Source organism: Lonchura striata, chromosome 1 (genome assembly GCF_046129695.1).
Source record: "Lonchura striata isolate bLonStr1 chromosome 1, bLonStr1.mat, whole genome shotgun sequence".
Taxonomy (NCBI): domain Eukaryota; kingdom Metazoa; phylum Chordata; class Aves; order Passeriformes; family Estrildidae; genus Lonchura; species Lonchura striata.
Window position 1 is genome coordinate 102,108,509 of NC_134603.1, and position 20,963 is coordinate 102,129,471.

The window sequence follows — 20,963 nt, forward strand, 5'->3', positions numbered from 1 at the left end:
CCCTCCCTCCCTTGCTGAGGGAAGGATGGGTGGCCTCAGTACAACAGAATATGTACCACGCCACTGAGTTTATTTGCAGTCTTTTTCTTGGTTGCGTACTGACTCAGTAATGTCTGGAGGAAGGGCACAGGACTAGGGAGCCTTATGGCAATACAGCAACAGTTGCCAGAAATTCATCAAGGATTTTGATGGGTTTTGAACAAATCTGTTCTTTCTAAATTGAGAATTAAAAGACTCTGTGATAGAAGAGGAGGCAAAAGGATGGCTAAAAATCCCTGTTTTGCTAAAGCTGATATGAGACTGATTTTCTCATACACACTAGGGGCTTAAACAGAAAAAAACCCCCCAAATTAAACATCCTAAATGGACTGTGCTCAATAGTCTACTTAGGCTAGACAACACACTACCACAAGAAGTGGATTTCTAAAATGTATGTTTGGAAAAAGGAATTTATATGCATATCAGAGTACCAGTATCAGTTACCATAATTAATTATAGTAATGCTTTTTGGGTCATGCTTCAGGGCTCTCAGAATTCAGCAACTGTTAGAGAACAGGTTGAGATTTAATAAGAGTAATCTCTTTTTAACCTTCATGTACAGACTTTGGGGCTCTGTCTTCATCAAAGGCTAGTACTAGAAAATACAAATGAGATCAGAATGATCATAGATCTAAACAAACACCAAAAATTGCTATGTTCTGAATTATAGACAATATGTCTATGTGGTTCTTTGTCTTATGGGAGTGAATGGCTCTTGGAAGTTCATTTAGTCTCTTTTCTAATTCCTTATAAAGCTAGAATGCAAAAGAAATGAAAAAACATTCAAGGAAAACTTGATCACTCCAGTGATCAAGCAATAGAGGTAGCATAATACACATGGTCTTTTCATCCAACAAATTAATTAATATTGTTCATCTCTTTAGAAACAATTGCATCCACAATGGACAAGAGGACAACTATCAGGCTAAATTAACATAAAGATCACATATAAAATCATTGGGGGAAAAAAAAAGAGAACAAACTAATGGTGGAGAAAAGCACAGAGAAGCCCTAAAGGCAAACAGAAATAGAATTAATAAGTATGGTAAATGCAAACCACCTAAGCAAAAAATAAAACTAATGATTGGGGAAATAACAGTAAAATAGGAAAATAATTTTTCTATACTGAAGTTCTGTGTCCTCAGCTCTTTGCCTCCAGGACTCCAAACACAAGGATGCCTTTTCACCCAAGTAGTAAGATATCCAGAGAAGCAAAATGAGAATTCTGTTCATCTCTCTTACAGGCGTAGAGTGTTGCTTTCCTCTCTGCTCCCACATTGATGCAATACCATCCCCACAGCTCAGAGAGGGCATCTGTACAAAGAACCACACTTGGGACATATTAAGATATTTAGCAATGGGTGAGCCCAGGGCTGGGACACTGGCTGCCCAAGGCAGCAACCAGAAGCATCACTAATACAAATCAAGGGTGAAGCAATTCAGTGCTTCAAAGACATGTGTGCAAGCCACTAGTGTTGGTCAGAAAACTGAAACTAAACCACTACATCCCTACTGGAGAGAAAAAGGTCTGGCTTCCTCTTTTTTATTGTATTTCAAAGTTCTTTTCTCAACACATTGGGGGATACCTCACTGTAACAAATTGAGGCAGAAACAATAAACCTGTGATGTAGCAGGTTTAAATGAAGTTGTGCCTGCAAAGTACCTTGAAATAGTTAGGGAAAATGAAATTAGAGAATTCTTCCAGTGAGCTATGACAAAAATTCCATGTTTGTTTTCAATTTCAGACATGATGAAATGTTGTAATATTTTGTTGGTATACTCCCGTACAGTATTTTCAACAGAAAAACTGCATTTAAATTTCAGAAGCTGATATTTCCTGCTTTGATATACAAAGTAGAGAGGAACAGATCATTTCCAGACACTTATAAGAGAGAAATACCTATGTAGTGAAAAGCTGAAAGAAAACACTCTCTTTAAGTTAAAGATTTTTTCATCAGGTAATTTCTTCTAAAGTATCTTAATTATTTCTCTTTTTCAGCATTTTACTTTTCCAGAATTGAATTTATCTTTGTGCAATAACACAATAGGAGCTATGAACGTTAAGTTTGTAGCTGATTCTTAAATCACTTTTCCTATATGAATCATGTAAATTCACACCTTTTCTTCTGTAAGAACAAAGAGACATTTGTTATATTTTACTCTAGCTTTACATAAACAAAGGTTAAAAAAAATGTTAGCACACAAGATTTGATCATGGTACAGGTTTTTTTGACCACACACCTACAATTTAAACATCTGACGTTAAATTGAATTATTTGGTTTCTCTGAAATAGATGAGGAAGTGCAGTTAGGACTAGATTGATTTTATCAGACTGTGAACAAGCTGTGGCATAAACTGCCTACTTGAACTACATTGGGCTGAAGAGGAACAGAAAGATGTTTATGCTGTGCTGCATTACCTCCACGTTCTCCATAGGCAGCAGTGCTACTGACCTTTTATTTTTCTGCCCTGCCCTCTGTCTATCCTCTTCTAGCTCACATCACCATTGCTCTAAATAAACAATCATCAGTACCATCACTTTTGCCTCAATCTATCACTGGTAAGATATTTGAGAAGGCAATCATCCCAGCTGGAGAAAACATAAAAGTGGGAAATATATTTGTACTTAGAAAATTGAAATATTTTGTTTATACTTCGGTCTGGGACACACCAGGCTTTCAAGTGGTTCTCTAGCTGCCTGAGCACCCTCTTTTCTCAATTACTTGTAGATATAATCATTTACAGATGTAAGTTGTATTTATTATGTGCATGTGGTAGCAGTGAGCATGGAATTCGCAGCAATATTCACAGCATTCACCTCTGGGAAGCAGTCCCTTATGGTTTCAGTCAGGAACATATGTTTTAAGTACATAGTCTGAATAGAGATTTTTTTATTTTCATTTGAGGCTGAAGAAGAAAATTGTTTCCTTCCATGATCATCTCAGAATTTAGAATTAGGTCAATGGGAAGGGAACATGCACAGAGAGTGAAAGTTGCTGAGCTCTCAGTGTATTTCTCATTGTACATCTGACTCACCGTGGGAACTTGACTGATAGCTCCTCTGTCTATGAAACACACCCTGAACAAGCATGCACTGAAGCTAAATTTCAGTTCATACAATACTCTAAATCTCCATTTGCCACGTGCTATAAGAAGCTCAAGGTAACTTTCACAATTACAGAAAGTAAAATAAAGTAGATTTCTCATGCACAACTCAAATGAAAATTCATGGTGCTTTGAGTATTTTTTCCAGCCACAGATGGAATGTAGCCATTTAAATAGTTTTTATTCCATAATGTTACTTTTGTGCATAAACAGTCATTAACTTTTCATCGGTGTCTTCATGGATTAAACAGTCCCTAAGTACATTTTGTCAGCACAGATAATTATGGACCCTTGTCATTTAAAATGGAAGAGAATGGAGGTTGTGTGTTTGTGTGTATACATCTCCTCACTCCCTCTCTTTCACAAGCTATAAGGTTTAATAGCAGTTAACACTAGACCACAGAACTTCTAAATAACAATAGCCCTGCCAATTCTGTCATTCCAATTAGTCTGACAATTCTACTAATTAAGAACATTAAACTTTTAAACAAAGGCTATCTTTTTTTGTGTTGGTTTTGGCAAAATGGAATTGAGGGTATAAGGAATCCTGAACCTCTGCTTCCAAGAATTGCTGATGATTAAAGGAAATAAAAATATCTGGGGAGCATGTAGAAACATTTAGATATAGTAGTTAAATAAGAATTTAGATATGGTAGTTAAATAAGAAGCATAGGCTATCTAATATAGCCTCTAATTCTATTGTAGAATATTATAAATGATAGAGAAATGGATTTTAAAAGTGAAAATTGCAAATCCACAATACATGGCTGAAAGAGGTTTGCTTTTTAGAAATTATTATCTAAGCCAGGTGCTACAGAGATTTTAGTACATAAGGCAAACTGAGACATTCCTTTCTTTGAACAAAGATCCCTTTTAAAAATTTTCTTTCCTTCAGATATGAAACAAAAACGAAGAAAAAAAAAGTATATTCTGCAATGAAAATTTTCCAGTGAAGATTTGTTTCAAATCAATAATTTTTTTAAAAAATTGCTCTGGTTTTGAATATATGTATTATATGCAATTTTTAAAAGAAGCATCCTTTCAAATCCCTTCTAAGTGATTTAAAGATCTTACTTTTCCTAGATACCTTATTCTCAGAATGAAATTTCATTACAGTGCACTTAAAACACAAAGTTTTTTGCCAAAAAATAAACACATTCTTCTGAAAGAATTTTTTCGCCACTTTATGTAACCAGGTCAAACTGCAACTATCTTCTTCATAATCAAGATTTATGTTTCTGTGGGAGTAAGAGCATTTTCACAGAGTCTCTGCAAAAAAAATCTTACTGTTAATTTGTGCCACAAGAAGTAAATGAATAACAGATTGAATGGAAAGGAATATTTACTCCAAACCCCACCAACCTGAGCATCATAGATTTCATTCTTCAAGCACCCAGCCTTCAAGACATAGTGCAGGAACTATGAATCTCTCAGGATTTGGCCTCATGCCATAATGCCAAGTATATTTCCTATGTTGCCTCACCAAATCATTACTGCACTGCCTGTATTCACACTGTTTAAGGATTTAGAGATACTGGGAGAGATGGCTATTCTAGTCACCATCTGCTAACATCAGCTGTCTTCAAAATTCATAGCAAAGTACCCTTTTGAGAGAAATCTTATCTATATGGCTTTACATAGCAAGATGTCTTACAGGTCCAAATGCAAAATGCAGACTCCAGTATGTTTCTCTAGGCAGAAAGTCCCCTTCAACCCACAAAAATTCAAGTCACATATAAAATTCCTGAACACAGGAATGAAAGCCTGAACAGACGCACACTCTTCAGAATGTATGCATTTGAACAATTTATTAAGCGCAAATTTTTTTCTCTCCTGGACACACTGCAGTAATAACTTGAACTGCTATACATATTTCTCAAAAAATAGCAACTGAAATAAACATGATCAGAAAGAAACCAAAATAAAGCTAGATACATCAGATATATATTGTCTAACACTGGGAACAATGCCATGAGAGGAAAAAAAGTATTTATAACTTGCAAAAATATGTGCCTCTTCAGTACTGTTTCTACTGACCACTGACTGTTTCAGCATTTTTCAAACCATGCCATGTATAAACTTTTCCCAACATTTCAAGAGCTTAAAGAGGCAGGCTCACAGTAAGGCTGCACGAGCTAGATAGAAAACTAATACAGCAACCAGCACAATAGAGGGTAAACACAAACAGAATTCAGGATCAAAAAGCCACACTTTCTTCTTAGGAAAGGGATTTTGCCAAACTTCTAGGTGCCTTCTAGGTGGCAATTTAAACTATTTGGAGATTCAAACTAGTCCTCAGCCAGCCAAAGGACTGAAATGAAAACTTCACGCTGCCGAAAGATATGCCAAAAGATATTTCCTTTGCACATGCAGTTAGGTGAGATCACTTGACAGAGTGGTTACCTTCAAAATCAGCACTGTGTACTCAAACTGTGGCATGGAGCACTGATTTCATGATGACTGGTGGACAAGGAAGTTGGCAAGCTGTAGGATTTGCACAACTCCTTCGAGATTGCTCAGACATAAGGGATGTTAATTACAGAAAGTACTGTTTACTTCATCTTGCACTTAAGTGCATGATAACCTCACTTCTATATACAGCAGATCACAGTGTCATGTTGATTTTGGAAAACTTGATTGACTGTTTAGACAATGCTATTTCTGAGAGGTCCATATATTTTATAAAAATCTCTATGCAGCTGTAAGTAAAGTCCCCTCTTGATTCTACTTCTTTAATTGTATGCTTCTATATATGGGAATTGAATTTGTTAGGTTAAGAATCTAAGAAATTTACATCTTACAACACCATCGTGACTGCTTGATCAGCATATTTGGTGAAAAACACAATTACAATGGATTTTTATAGATAAGAAACATCAGTTACTCTAAAAGTAGATCTGCAGCTAGAAGTAATAGAATTGTTCTTCATCACTGAAAGAATTGTTCTTTAAACATCAGGTTTTCCAAAATGATATTGGGAAAATATCTGATTTCAGCACAATTTTATAGCTAAGATGAAATTAGCTGTGCCTTTCACTTTCGCAGAAGCTTGAGGGTAGAATCCAGAAAACAGTTTTATAAATTCCTATTCTATTTGCAGTGGAATTCCACCTGTGAATCTCCACGACTCTCACAGGAAAATTGATCCTGTGGGTATAAGACCTCAAATGTTCCAACTTGTCTCAAGGTAAAATGAGATGGTCAAGATCCTTCAAAATATATAGCTATCGACCTTCCACTGTTTTCAAATCAGTGAAAGATGCATATAGTTTTGTGTAACAAGAAAAAGCAGGAAGGCTAGATGATTCAGTAACTGCACACATCACCTAATCTCTCTGAAAAATAATTTCTGGCATGTGCATCAAATAGACACTGGACCCTTCATGACTCCTAACACTTGCATCGACCATTTTAAATCACTGAAAAAAGTTCAGGATCAATGCTGTAAGATCCTTATGCCTCCCTTTTCCTCCTAGAAAGTATCATTTCTCTGATTCATTCCTATAAACAATTCTGGCACTAGCTTAGGTTTGTTTATTTTGCTTTTTGTTTTTTTAATCCAAAATTATCTTTTTTTCAATAAGGAAAGAGCTCTAGTAAGGTTTTAAAGTACATGCATTATCACAGGTTGCAATGCCATTTGGCAATCATGGATGCTAGGACCAGTCAAAAGTGTAATACAGATTTGAGAAATGTAAGGGAGGCCATAGTTCATTAACAGCATGGGATGCCTGATTGGACAGCTTTTCTGCTTTTTGAATGAAAATTTGCTAATCTCAATCAGACCGGTATCTCAGGAAAAGTCCTGTCCTAAAAGAGTTATAAATTCAGATAATAAAAGGCAAACCAAAAGGAGCATATATATCCATTACAGTAAGCCTCAGTCATCCTGCTAAACACTTAAGATTATTTGCTATAAACAAGCACCACTGCTGAACTGTTATGAAAACTACCTGCATACCTGTGTGTAGAGAGAATGGACTTTTCATTGGCAATTGTAGCTCTGGCATTTACTTCTGTCAGCTACTTGCCTTCTCACCTTTAATAGTGAACATGCAAAATAGGCTTAAAGTTTTTACTTTTTAAAATGTATTTTCCTAAGTTGTTCATGCCTATAAGAAGCAGGAAATGATGATTCCTACATATGAGCTTAGAGCCCACCTGGATTTAGTCAAGTTTCATGGGGCTAAAGAAGTTACTTCTCTAGTCTGAGGACTTTCTCCCTGCTGAGTTTCAAAAGTCTGCTGCAAATAATGAAAGTGATAGACTTTCTTATAAAGTTTGCAAGGAACATTGACAAAGTTTCCCTTACAAAGCATGCTATAATTTCCTGGGAGGGAACTGTCCAACAGAAGCTAATGTTACACTTAAATTTTATTTTACACTTCTGTCAAGTCATCATTAATTCAGCTTCTTAGTTTCCTTGTATTTTAAGATCCAATCACTAGAGAGAAGCCTCTACCCAAATTAAGGTGCAAATGAGACCATATGTCAATGTCAATAGTATGGATTTTATTTAACAGTAAATGTGAGAGAGAGAGACAGAAATAGGAAAGGGGGATAGGGGTTGAAGTGAGAAACACATCACCATCTCGTGGATCCAGACCATGTCCTGTTGTCCTTCTTCTGGACTTCCTGGTGAAGGGGCTCCCACAAAAGAAAGTTCAGTGGAAAGTTCAGTGAATATGTTCAGGTACCCGTGGGAACGCCCAAGCACCTCCCCTGTGTTGAAGTGGAGAGTTTTACGCTGCCTTTCTCAGCACTGGGGATTTGTTACAACACTGTGTATCATGCACAGTCCCCTGGTGGAAAGCCTCAGCAATGTGTCTGCAGGCTGTGGCTTCCCCTACAGGAGCCAGGCAGAGTTGATTTTCAGGACAGCTGCTGGGTTTGGCTCTCCTTGTGGATACTTTCTTCTCTGGAAGCCTTGCTTGCTTGCTTGCTTCTCCCTAGATCTGAGATAATTGGACAATAGTAACACCTTTAACTTATTGGCAATTCCCATCAGGTGACCTAACTCACAGTCCAAATTCCAGGAATCCAGGAGGCATACTGGGGGTAGGTGGGAAAGGTAGAGAGAACGGGTGGGGGAATGGGTTGGGAGGGCAGGTAGGGGGGTGGGCTTGGGTTTTTGCAGATGAGTAGTTGATTCTTTATATTGCTTGCTATAGTGGGCAAAGTCCTTCAGTGATCTTAACAATTTTTAAAGCAATTGTGATATTAAAGTCTCTTACATTGCATACTGCATTTAATTTATAGAATCCATATATAAATATATATACATATATATGACCTTAGGTCCTAATCGAACTACTCATCTTGTGGCATGTGCTTTCTGTAAGGTCCCTCTGCTCTTCTGCATCAGTGCTGTAGCCACGTGCTCAGAGCTCCCACTACTTCCTGGACAGGCTTTGCCCCAGTATGACCACACCATGTAAAGTGCAGCATGTCACCACTCCATGTGGGATGAACAATCCTGTCAAAGGCAGAAGACTACAGAAAAGGAGGAAAAAGGTTTGGGAACATCTACACAGGTGATCTAGGGAGACTACCTCATCAGACACCTCTTGCTGAGGGAGATTTGCAGTGGGGAGAAGAAGGCAGCAGCTTTAGGGAGATTGCAAGCAAGCCTATGGAAGAAAAAGCATACATCATAGTTCTGAGGTCTCCTTGGGGAAGGGGAAGCAGTGTAGGTTTCTTCTGGGGTCACACATATCCACATGATTGATGCCTAAAAATTTTAGCTTCTTATACATTTTCCTAATACTTGCAATTTTGCAGACTGTTAATACACAGTTAATACACAGCTCCTGGTATTTTTCATACTCTGTCTCTTAGATATTAGAATAATAGGCTAACCCTTCTAATCCATACTTCAAATTCTGTTTAGTTTCATTCTTAAGAAGAAGAAGCCTGACAACGACATTTTGTTTTCCACTGGAACTTAAAAGACATAACAAGAAATGGGGCAAAGAAGCCCCTGGAACAACTCTAATGAGGCAGAACCCAGAGGAAATTACCTAACCAACCGCTATTCTAATTGAACAATATTTTTTAAATATGCTAATTTGTTAAACTTACAAAAAGTGTAGAAATCTCATGCTGGATGTGCCCAAGACAATGGGGAACTTTCAATAAAGACCTGCTTTTTAGCTCACTATTTTATCAGTGCTGCAAGTTTTGTTTTATTTGATTTTAGGCAACATTATGTCTACTAAAAGGACTAGCTGCAAGGTCCTTGAAAAAACATGCATTGATGGGAGCAGAGGGTCTCAAAATGGAAACACAGAGGAAGCACACCTGTGATTCGCTGTACACATTAGCATCATCTCAAAAGGAGGAAAGTCATCATCACTGCCTAGCTGTTAGACAGGATTGCCATTAAAGAATGAATGGTGATGAGCAGTGTCAGGGTGTCTTAGATGTACCATAGGGCTGCTTCACACCACAAAGCAATAGCAATCATCTTAACACCCCGCAGTTTTAAGAAGGACACAGCTACATGACTGGTCTGACTGGAATATTTTACCCCATACTCCTGCAAAGTACATATCACCTCTTGATCAGGTACTGAAACTTTCAGGCCATATTGTGCCTCTACTTTTCTAATTGATTTAAAAAAACAAAGGTATTTTCCATTTTAAAATTATTTGGTTCCACCATCTTTCAACTCCTTTATATTTGTGTGAACCAGGAGTAACTCAAAATTAATAACATTATCCCAAATGTATTTTGTATCTACCTGTTCTAGTCATGTGTTTCAGAAATCTTAGAGTAATTTCTGGTCACAAAGTTATTTTTGGTTAAACATAAGCAATTGCAGTTAGCAACCATTTTCAGATTCTACATTAGTGTTTTACTCAAATAATTCCCATTAAAAGAGAGTAACTAAGCCCTTTACAGCTCTTTCCTATTTGTGTCTAACAACCAATTCAAAACATGAAACTAAGGTTGTCTGATTAGAGCAAGAAATGCATCTTTATTAAAGGAGGCCTAATGCAAAACTCACTTATATTTTGCCATATTGGCAGATAGGTTAAAAATTGTATTTTCAGACTGAACCAAATCCTCTGGAGCTAATGTAGCTTATTTCTCTGAAGCCAGGGGTCCTTATTGGTGTTTTCTAATCTGTCCTGGGAGAAGGACATCTATTGTCTTAGCACTCTCAGAAGAGTGTTTAGTCAACTTGATGGGAACAGCAAGTTCCCCTCATAAAGAAGTTCAGAGTCTGCAACAGCACACTGGAGACATGCAGAGGCAGAAGAGGGACAGTTCTTCACAGACAGAGAGATACATCACTTTGGTCCCATGGTGTGCTAGCTATACAACATGCATGTGGCACATTTTTCTGGTTCTTTCCCCAGCAGCTCATTTTGTAGAGACACAGTCTCTACAAAGTCTCTACAGTCTTCACGAAGAAAGCCCCAAATTTGACCAGTCTTAAACTACTGAGGCTAGCAGACCAGGGTCCCTTTCCAAGATGCTATCCTCTTTTGAATATTTTTGTAAAACCATATAATTTAAATTTAAAAATAAGTAAATAAACCACAAATCCCAAAACAAACAAGCCCCAAACCAATCAACCAACCCACCAAAACCTCAAAAGCACACACAGTGCTCCTGCTGAACAGGTGTTCCCACCTCCTCCGTAGCATTAAACCCAGCAGGAGACCAGAGCCACTGCTTTCTACACTCTTACCCATGTATTTGTCCCTTATGGTCTGACTGCAATTTAAGATGAACTAGACATACATTTTCCCCCAGTCTCACTCCTAAGGCAGCAATTGCTCTGGTGTTTGGGCTGTTCATGTGGGGGCTATGGCAGGAAGGCAAACTCATGTCAGGTGATGAGTGTGGAAGAGGGAGTTTGGCATCACATGATTGTCACTGTGTCTGTGTTGCAGTGATGTCTAGTGAGTACATTAGAAAGATGAGGAAACAAATAAAAGAAAAATACTTAGCTGTCTTCCCCTTCTGAACAGTTTCCTGCTGTCCACAAGGTCCCATTGCTCCCAGTGAATGACCAAGGCTACCACAGTTCAAAATGTTCCTGAGTTCCTTAATTTGATGTAGTTTTCTTGCTCTAGCAAAATGGGGAGGTATGGGCCAGTAAGAAGAGGGTTGGAAAAGATGATTTAAAAATAAAAAAATAAAATAAAAATAAAATAAAATAAAATAAAGGAGAGAGAAAAAGAAAAATAGTAAGACATTCCCTAGGGCTTCAATGATAGCATATTGAACTTACTTGAAGGACTCACATTGAATGCAGTGCTGTTTGGTTCAGTCCCCCTCATGCACCATGGAGGCTCTGCAAACCTTGGAACTCAGTATTATTTTAGTAAATCTATTAATGACTCAGTATTTTTTAAATTAATCTATAAATATTTTGTTGTGTTATTATTTATACATAGTAATATTAATGTATTATTATAATATTCCATTTGAAATAATCTCACTTTTAATTCAAGACTGGACAGTCCAGGTACAGGGAAAAAAAATATGTGTTCTGCAGCATATTTGGTGCTGTGCAACCATTCTATAGAGTGCATTTAACTGTATTTTGTGTATTATTCTTAACATGCATTCACAGTAGACAGCAAAGCAGCAGTTATTGGGTATGCTGTGAATGCATATTAACAGCAGTACATATTTGCATATCATGGATCCATAATACAAAATAGGCATAGTAAAAGCCTTATGAAAAGTTATTATGCATGCACAGTAGAGGCTTTTTAAACCTTGATATCTCAGCTATTTTGTTACTCCACAATTTATTTGAAAATATTAAAAAAGGTCAAATGATGGATTAGAAATGTGTGAAACTGTAATATTACTCCTATGGAGGTAATCATTCAACACAAACTAATTCATTTTTGGTTTTATTAGCGCTATAAAAGATGTTCAAAAATGCATTTGAGTTGTTAAAAAAAAATAGCCACCTACTTCAATAATAAAAAAGGATGGAGAAATAGTTTCATGTATTTTGGGTGCCGTGTGATATAACTGAGAATTTTGTTGGTCCTTCCCTAAACATAGAACTATTACAATGTCAACGTTTCCTTCAGTATCTCATGATATTTTTAGTATGTATTGAAACAGTGTTAGTTACTCTAGGACTTTTCATTTTTAGATTATCTTGCATTTTTTAATACTTTGAAAATTCAAAATCCTTGAAAAGGGTGGCAATCCTTATAACCTTTAACAATATAAATCTTAATACATAAATTCCTATTGAGGATAATGGTATTCTACCCTCTCCTTTGTTTCAGATTGTAATATTTGTGGTAAAAATGAAGCAAATGCTATGAATAGTACAGCATTTGCTCTTTTTGAACAGTTTCTCCGTAAGTTTTAACATTTTTTTTCATTTCAGATAAATTTTCCTTAATAAACAAAATCTAAAAAAAAAGCCTGGGTTTTATAAAGCATAAGTAAAGACTGAATGTCTTAATCCTTAAAAAAACCAACCAAACAAAAAAAAAAACAAACCCTCAAGGTTTAGGATGAGGTTTTTTTTTTTTAATGAAAAGCTGTAAAATCATTGAGCACATCCATATAGATGTATAAAACATGATCTTCCCACACACATGTTGTTCTGTACTGCAGTCTTATTTTTTTGTTCTCGACCCTAATCAAAAAAATGCCCCAACATATTTAAATGAAACTTTGTGGAACAAAAATTAATTGGATGAGGGCTAGAAGGCTGAGAACATTAATGCCAAGGTTTGGACCAATGTGAATTGAAGCAAATGAATTATAAACCCTTCAAAACCAGGATTTATAATGGAAATGCTGACACGGACCCGTAACAATAGCAGCTCTGCCAGGGATTATTTTAATACTAAAAGCATACTCAGTCACTCATTATTTTTTTAAAGAGATTATTTAGTTACAAAAAAAAAAAAAACTGTGATATACAATAATAACAAAACCAAAATTTTAAAAATAATATTTCTAAGGTGACTCCTGTCACTTCATATCACTTATATGTGACATGCCACTCCTTAAATTAAAAAAAAAACAAGACACAAACCCCTAACACATGAAGGTGGAGTTTGTCATAAGCTCCATGGTAAGGCTGAGCTAAGAGTCTTTGTCAGCTTCCTTTAACAGTGTTTTGCCAGCAGAAAGAGACAAAAGGGTTAAAAAGGAAGAGCAGGGAGCACAGGAGAGGCAGCTGACAGGAGAAACAAGGGCATGAAGAAAGGAGAAGCTAGGTATCAAAACAGAAGAGCAGGGGGAGATTTTAGGAGGTTTTCAAAGGGAATAACTCAGTTTTTAAAGAGATATTGGGGAAACATTCACAAAAAGACTAGGCAGACAGAAAATATGGCAGAGGCCAAACCCTTTGAGAATCCTAAGCTACACTTTTGAGCAGGTGCACCCCAGTCACATTGCAACATGCCAGAGCAGGTCAGCGAGCCTTGCCACATACTTCAGAAAAAAAGGCATGATTTGTTAAACTTTCATGCTGTATGTCCAGTTTCCTATAAATGCCTCTTTTATTTTGCAATGTCAAAATCCACCAAGGGATGCGAAGGATGGATTTCTTACAGATGGCATGAGGCTTGCTCCTATTATCCTGTGCTCTGGGGCAACAAGCTGTACTCAAAAAAAACCCCACACCCCAAAAATCTCACCCAGCAGCATTACACAAAAACTACTTTTTGTGACTGTGCTATGCGTTATAGCACCAGCATTACTTCCCCCTTACCGCCTTTCTTTCCTTGCCTTTTCTTTTTTGTCCCTGGGTACCAGGTGCACTGGAGGGACTCAGATCAATACAAGACAGCATTTCTCATATAAACAATGCCATATTAACAACCAGAGGGCAGCTGTACCTGTAGGCAGGGATAGCACCAAATGCTGGCATGTCTATCCATGCAGCTAGACTGCTAAAAAGAAGCAACCACAGTGGAAATGCACCTACTGTATGTGAAATGCTGGTGCAGAATTTTTTTCTTTTCTTTTTTTTTTTTTCCATCAGTCTAACCTTCTGTGTTGATACTTGAATGCTGGTACCCACTTAGAGGGATGCCAGATGATCAGTGCAGAATGAAGGTCCCAGGAGAAAGACTCACGTGGTTTTCTCTGCCCAGTGACGTCACTAGCAGATGGCATGGGTACCAGCTCTGGCAGTTGGCATCAATGTCACTTTTTAGAGATCAATGAGATAGTGCAGATATACACCGATCTAGACTCCAGCAGACGATGCGACATTCAGACTGAAAAGATTTGGAAGGCAAAAAATGAAAACTGATTGTTGAATGAAATAAAAAGCTAAGGTAATACAAATAAAGATATATTTCAATTGGTGTTGGGTGTGCATGCAAGTGTTTAAAGATACAGTATCATTGTCTTGTATTTTGTGTATGCTATTTGCTGTCTAATAACTTCTACCATTTTATTATTCTGATGCAATTACAAACTTTCATTGCTTTTATGTAATATTGCAAATGTGTAGACAATACTGATAGAGTTAGTCTTTGACTGGGGTTTTTGTTTAATTTTGTTCTGTTAAAAGTCCCTGCATTTACTTTGCTTCTCTCTTTGAAGTCCATGGGATACAAGCTTTTTGCTGTTCCCAAGCTGCAAACAAAAGCAAAGTAATTGGGAAAAGGAAATTATTTTTCCTTTCTAGGCTGGATTCTGAGCACACGTGCAGGATTACAGTCAGAATCTACAGACCGCTCCTGTCAGCTAAGAGCTGGAGGAAGACATCTGAACCTCGCAGAACATAAACACTGCTATAGCGTGCAGGGAATTTTTCACCTCCCCCCCCTCCCCTAATTGATGGGAAAGAAAAGAAAAAGGAGAAAAGAACAAGAAAAAAAGCAAATAAGTTGATTCTAACTTAACAGATAATATCAAATAGAATTTTTGCTTGAAAAGGGGGGGAAAAAAAGGTAGGGGGATTTTATTTCCTAACTCTAATCTGAATACGTTTAGGGTTAAATAATTCTGATTTTTGTCTTAATGTGAAATAAATATTGTGTGATTTTTGATACAAATAACTAGGAAAAGTGCTTTGTTTTGAGTTATATTACTAGCTAAGTGATTTGGGGGATATATTCCATTTTTTTTTTTCCTTCTCATCTACTGTAACTTACTAAAGTTTAGTATCTTGATACATAAAGGAAGAAATGTGGAGAGCAAAAATCCAGAATTTTGAAGTATAAGTCAAAAGGTGATTTTAAAATATTTACCACCTGGTAATAGAGATATGGCACTTTCTCAATTTTAAAACTACACTCCCTCTCCTCATTTTTCCACCCAGGGGAATTTGGATTAATGAAATTTCTGTAGTGCTTTGTCACATTTTGTATTTCTTTGGATTCCATGATGGTGAGAGTTTGAAGGATTTATTTAAAAATAAAATAAATGAGCAGGAAGCTAACTGTACATTTAAAGTATGGATTTACTCCATATTTATCTGTGAGAAATGTGTTTTTTTAATTGCAGGATCAAATGTTTCAAGTGATTTTAGAATTCTCTACAGCTATGTTTTTTTTAAATGTGGGCATTTGCAACTGCCATTTTACTCAAAAAATATAGATTGAGCATTTATATACACACACACACGCACACATACACACACTCTCTCTTATAAGGAGAGCTTACACACAGACACAAATAAGGTGCATGAGGCTGTCTGTGTGAGTCGAAAAACTTTAAAAATGGAAATATTTAAACATTGTGCTGGCATTCTTTCAGGTAACTTAAGATTGTAGAACCATGTTAACACTACCATTTGATGAGTCTGTTGTAATGCCAGAATCCCAGATGTGTAGAAAGTTTCCCAGAGAAAGTGATGACCAAAAGCAAATGAAGAACACAGAAAGCTTTTCAAAGCAGATCATCCTCCGAGGAAAGAATATTAAAAGATCTCCTGGAGAAGACACAGAAAAAGAAGAGGAGGAGGAAGAGAGAGAAGAGGAGGATGAGAATGGTTTGCCACGGAGAAGGGGCCTTAGGAAAAAAAAGACGAGCAAGATAAGGATGGAAAGAATTAAATTCAGGCGTCAAGAAGCCAATGCTAGAGAGAGGAACCGTATGCACGGCCTTAATGATGCTCTGGACAATTTAAGGAAAGTTGTCCCTTGTTATTCTAAAACACAAAAACTGTCGAAAATAGAAACTTTAAGACTAGCCAAGAACTATATTTGGGCTCTTTCTGAAATACTGCGAATTGGGAAGAGACCTGACCTGCTCACCTTTGTCCAAAACTTGTGCAAGGGTCTGTCCCAGCCAACTACAAATTTGGTGGCAGGATGCCTGCAACTGAATGCCAGAAGTTTCCTCATGGGCCAGGCAGGCGATGGTGCCCATCATACCCGCACACCCTACTCCACCTTTTATCCTCCCTACCACAGCCCGGAGCTTGGCACCCCCCCAGGGCATGGGACTCTTGACAACTCTAAGTCCATGAAACCATACAATTACTGCAGTGCTTACGAGTCCTTCTATGAAAGCACTTCCCCTGAGTGCGCCAGCCCACAGTTTGAAGGTCCCTTAAGTCCTCCCCCAATTAACTATAATGGGATATTTTCCCTGAAGCAAGAGGAAAGCTTGGACTATGGCAAAAATTACAATTATGGTATGCATTACTGTGCAGTGCCACCCAGGGGTCCCCTTGGGCAGAGCTCGATGTTCAGGTTGCCTACAGAGAGCCACTTCCCTTATGACTTACATCTGCGCAGCCAGTCTCTCACCATGCAAGATGAATTGAATGCAGTTTTTCATAATTAATGAGGAAAATGAAAATAAACAGTGGTCATTCACCTCCCCATCTAATTAAGAGCAAGCAGATGCTTGGGCACTGCATAATTGGCACAATTCTATTTAAAATGTTTACTGGTTCCTAAAGTGTGTTTCAACTATTGTGAGAATTTTCTATGTATTAATAAACCCTTTTTATTGTAAGTTTTTTTTTCTGTAATCACTGTGAGAATATGTTTCCTCCCAGAGGTTTTCTCCCTCCTTTTTAACTTTTTGTTTCCTTATTTGATTTGTTGAGCAGTGTGTCTGAACAATATTACTGAAATAAAAGCGTACACACTGTGTGAAGTCAATGTCTATTTTGATTGTATAGTAATTATACAAATGCATGTTATTGAAATCAGATTAATAAAAATAATGTATTTATAATTCGTAGAAAATATATATTATGTATTCAAGGAGAGCTGGATTAAAAATATTAAGAACTTTAAAGTAATTATCCAGAGCTGAGATGGGCTTGCAATATGCAGAGAGGTGAGAGGATAGCAATATTGAAAGCTATGCAAAAAAAAAAAAAAAAAAAAAAAAAGGCAAACAAAGAAACAAAATAGTTTTTGAGTTGTTGGTTTTCGGTAAACTAAGGAAAAAATTATTGTCATTGATAGTATTCAGCCTGACTTTAGAGTGTTGCTGACAGAGGCTACATGATGATATTTAGAAGATACTGTCAAAAAATTTGCCTCAGTTATTTTGACCATATATAATCAGCACTTTTTATTTGTGTTATTATGACTTCAGATGTAAAGGTTTGTTATAAAAATGTATAACTGTGGTTTCTCAGTACATACTTAACATGCAATTAAAGATAGATGTTTCAACTTTTAAAATACATCTATTAGTTGTGATACTATAGCTCCGTGTATTTTGTCTGATACTTATAATTTCACAGTATACAGTTGCCTATGATCTTGCCTACACACCTTTCTTCCCAGGACACTCATAATGGTTAAGTCTGGGGAAGGAAGTCAAGAATTATCAGGGTGAACCTTATGTTGTTTCAAAAGGATGTATTAATGATGCAGTAGATTCAAAATACCACTAAAACAGCTGTGTGCTAAATGAAATACAGGTTATGGGAATAAAGTAACTTTATTTCTCAATGAAATGCCAAATTTCATTTGGGAAAGAGCCCTGAGCTAACACAGAGGACACTAGCTGCTCCTCCAGCTCTGGCTCATTGCGGGAATGGCAGGAGCATGAGAATTATAAGAACTTCAAAGAAAAATAATTCCTGGACATTGCTAAACTTAGTGTTGACTAAAAAACAGCACCAGTAAACTACAGATGTGTATGCAGCCCACACTAGTTCAGCAGCTACAGAGGTCTGCACAGTCCCACACACCTTAAAGGAGTTTAGCTTAGCTGAGCCTCAGTTGTTTTCTAACCAGCTAGAGTTATTTATCTATAAGCTCACGAGTGATAAAATGAATGAACCGTTGATCTAAAAGCTAACAGTCTTTAAACCTCTGAATGAGCAAGACCTCTTTATTATGATGGATATACAGCAGCTGTCTGACAAGCAGAAGTACTCTGCTCTAAATGAGGAGGGAATACTTTTTTAAACCTTTATAAAAAGTGCAGATTTCACATTCAAGTTGGAAGCTCCTGGCTGAATCACAGTCTGGGTCACAGTTTGCTAATGACACATCAATCTCAGAGCCTCACTCGAGTACACAGCTGGACAAAGAGGGGATGGGCCAATTTCTCCTGATAATTTGCCTAATGTCACAAGCAATACTTGGAGTAAACAGTCTGCCCTGCCAAGCATTGCAGCTCCCTCAGGACAAATACAACCTGATGTTCATCTCTTCTAAGACCAGGCTGTCCTCAAAAGAAAGTGATAACTTGTCCCAAAGTTTGTATCAAGGTCTAAATGCTTCCAGGTTTGCAGAGGTAGAGGGACAAGCATGGGATTTTGTTCAACCAATATCCTCTCTAGGCACAAATATGACACCAAAATGGAGTCTTTTGGAGCAGTCTTGGGCCAGATTTCAGGGGTTTGGCCCAGGATCATTCCCGGTTTCCTCAGGGTCAGGCATAGAGGGTACAGGCAGCCATTTTCCACCTTGGATGAAAGATGATGACTGTGAACTCAAAAGCATCCCCAGGTGTTCTGCACTGGATATAGGAGAGATTTGGGAGAAAAGAAGACTCTAAAATTGATTGCATTTGCTCCATTCGATGAGGTGAAAGCACACAAGCTTGGGCACAGATTCATGCACACTGAGAAATAACAATATATAACAAGGTACTGTAGGCAAGAGGGCCCAGAAACAGGGGATCATTTGCTGGGTGGCAAATACCCCCCACTGAGCATTGGCAGATAACTTACCTAACCAATTTTACTAAAAGAAGCCTCTTCTAGGAGGTTGAAAGTTCACCAAGTACTTCAAAGCTGTCTTGTTGCACAAGGGGAGGGTCTTTGCATAAGTTGAGACTGGTGTGAGGAGGCAACTGTAAAGACCTGAACCAAGGGAAAGAAATGCCTACCACAACACATCCAGCAGGAACCCAAGGAGTGTTCAGTCTTCAGGCTGTGCAATCTTGGGGTGTCCAACTCTATATTAAGTATATTAACTCAATGGCCTTATATTAACTCAATAACTCATGGGCCAGTTCCTTGTTCCCCTTCTGGCAGCAGAGACAAAGAGAAAGGGGAAAATATTCCCTGCCAGTTCGGATCTTTCTCTCTCACTCCATGACAGATGGGGAGGCAGTTTGCAGCCAGATTCCCCCTCTGGTAGCTCAAGGCAAGAACCACGCTTGCTCAGGGCATTGCAAGTTGGAAAGTCACTCCACGATAAATAATGGAACAAGTAATAGGAAAATATTGAGATGGCATAAAAAACCTCCAACATTCTCTTTCTAGGAGGGTATGGATTATTTAGAGATACGGAGGTAGGAAACTCCCTTGACAGAAGGCTCTCTTGCATGCTTTCTTCCATGCACACAACAAACATTTCTGTGATCCTTCACTGGCTAGTCACAGAATAAAAAGGTGCTCCAACCTCTGACATGATTTTTAAAAGCCTTTTAAGATGCCCTATTTTAGGGAAAAAATCTGAGTACTAATAAAGAGCTGGTTCTTTAAAATCACAGGAATAAAAGCCAATGGGTTTCTTACTCATTATCTCCATTTTCTGACGTTTGTCTCCTTTCAATCCCTTTCATACATCAAAACAAACTGGTCAGTTCTGTGTGTCTTGTTGTCCTCTTCACTGCCTTCAAGTTTTTGAGGATAGAATTATGTAAAACAAAAACTGCTTCAGAAAAATTAGGTGAGAAATTTCTATTGTTCCGTGTCCTTTAGCACAAAAATATTGAAACCTTCTGTCAGTTTTAGAGATGGGAACCCCAAAGCTGTCAGAAGATGAGCTATTTCACATGTGGCTTTTTTACACAGTGGAACTCTTTGCCATTTATTATTTCCCAGAGTAAAATTTTAGTGTGATTTTTAAAAAAGCAATGTGGTTTTTATGGTATTGGAAACACACCAATTATTTAGGAATGGCTGTACTGGTTCAGATTAATCACCCATCTGACCTAATATCTATTTTTAATATGAGAACATTAAAAGGTTGTCCAAATGTGTCAGAAGAGGGCAAGGATTTTTATTTTTTTTTTTTTAACTAATAAAAGTACTGGAAAATAAACTAAACATAATGTTCCAGTCTCATTGAAGACAGAGATGTGCCTGAATTTCAAAAAGGGCCAGGAGGCATAACAGTGTACTGTAATTTTAGCACTCTGTAACACTGGACTTATCAGTAATTACTGAGTAGGTTACACTGATAGCGCTAGGTGGTATCTCTGAACCCCACGCCAAGAAAAACCTCATCCAGACTACAATTTAAAACCAGTGGCCCAAGCCCCAGTCCTACAAAGCCCTGTAAGACCACAAAGAGAGAGGGAGGGGCAGCCACTGCTTTGTCAGACCTTAGTGGAGATCTCAAACCTTTTCTGAATTACAGTAGGGATACCCTTGTTTTAGGACACATCCTGACTATGGTCCCTTTGGGACTGTCTTCATTTTTTTCAT

The 20,963-nt window shown here is 37.5% G+C and overlaps 1 protein-coding gene across 2 annotated transcripts; it reads left to right on the top strand.

Annotated features, from left to right (window-relative positions):
• Positions 1–14,124: 14,124 nt before the first annotated feature.
• Positions 14,125–17,776, top strand: NEUROD6 (neuronal differentiation 6). 2 transcript variants are annotated; one of them, XM_021546454.3, is made up of 3 exons: positions 14,135–14,430; positions 14,787–15,051; positions 15,860–17,776. In XM_021546454.3, the coding sequence occupies exon 3, from the start codon at positions 15,881–15,883 to the stop codon at positions 16,892–16,894; it is 1,014 nt and encodes a 337-aa protein (XP_021402129.1). In that variant the 5' UTR covers positions 14,135–14,430; positions 14,787–15,051; positions 15,860–15,880; the 3' UTR covers positions 16,895–17,776. The 2 variants fall into 2 exon arrangements, with proteins under 2 accessions (XP_021402136.1, XP_021402129.1); XM_021546461.3 differs by lacking the exon at positions 14,787–15,051 and having other exon boundaries at positions 14,125–14,430.
• The last annotated feature ends 3,187 nt before the right edge of the window (positions 17,777–20,963 follow it).

Coding starts and splice junctions, on each gene's coding strand:
- NEUROD6 (XM_021546461.3), top strand. CDS start 15,881: ATGTTAACACTACCATTTGATGAGTCTGTTGTAATGCCAGAATCCCAG.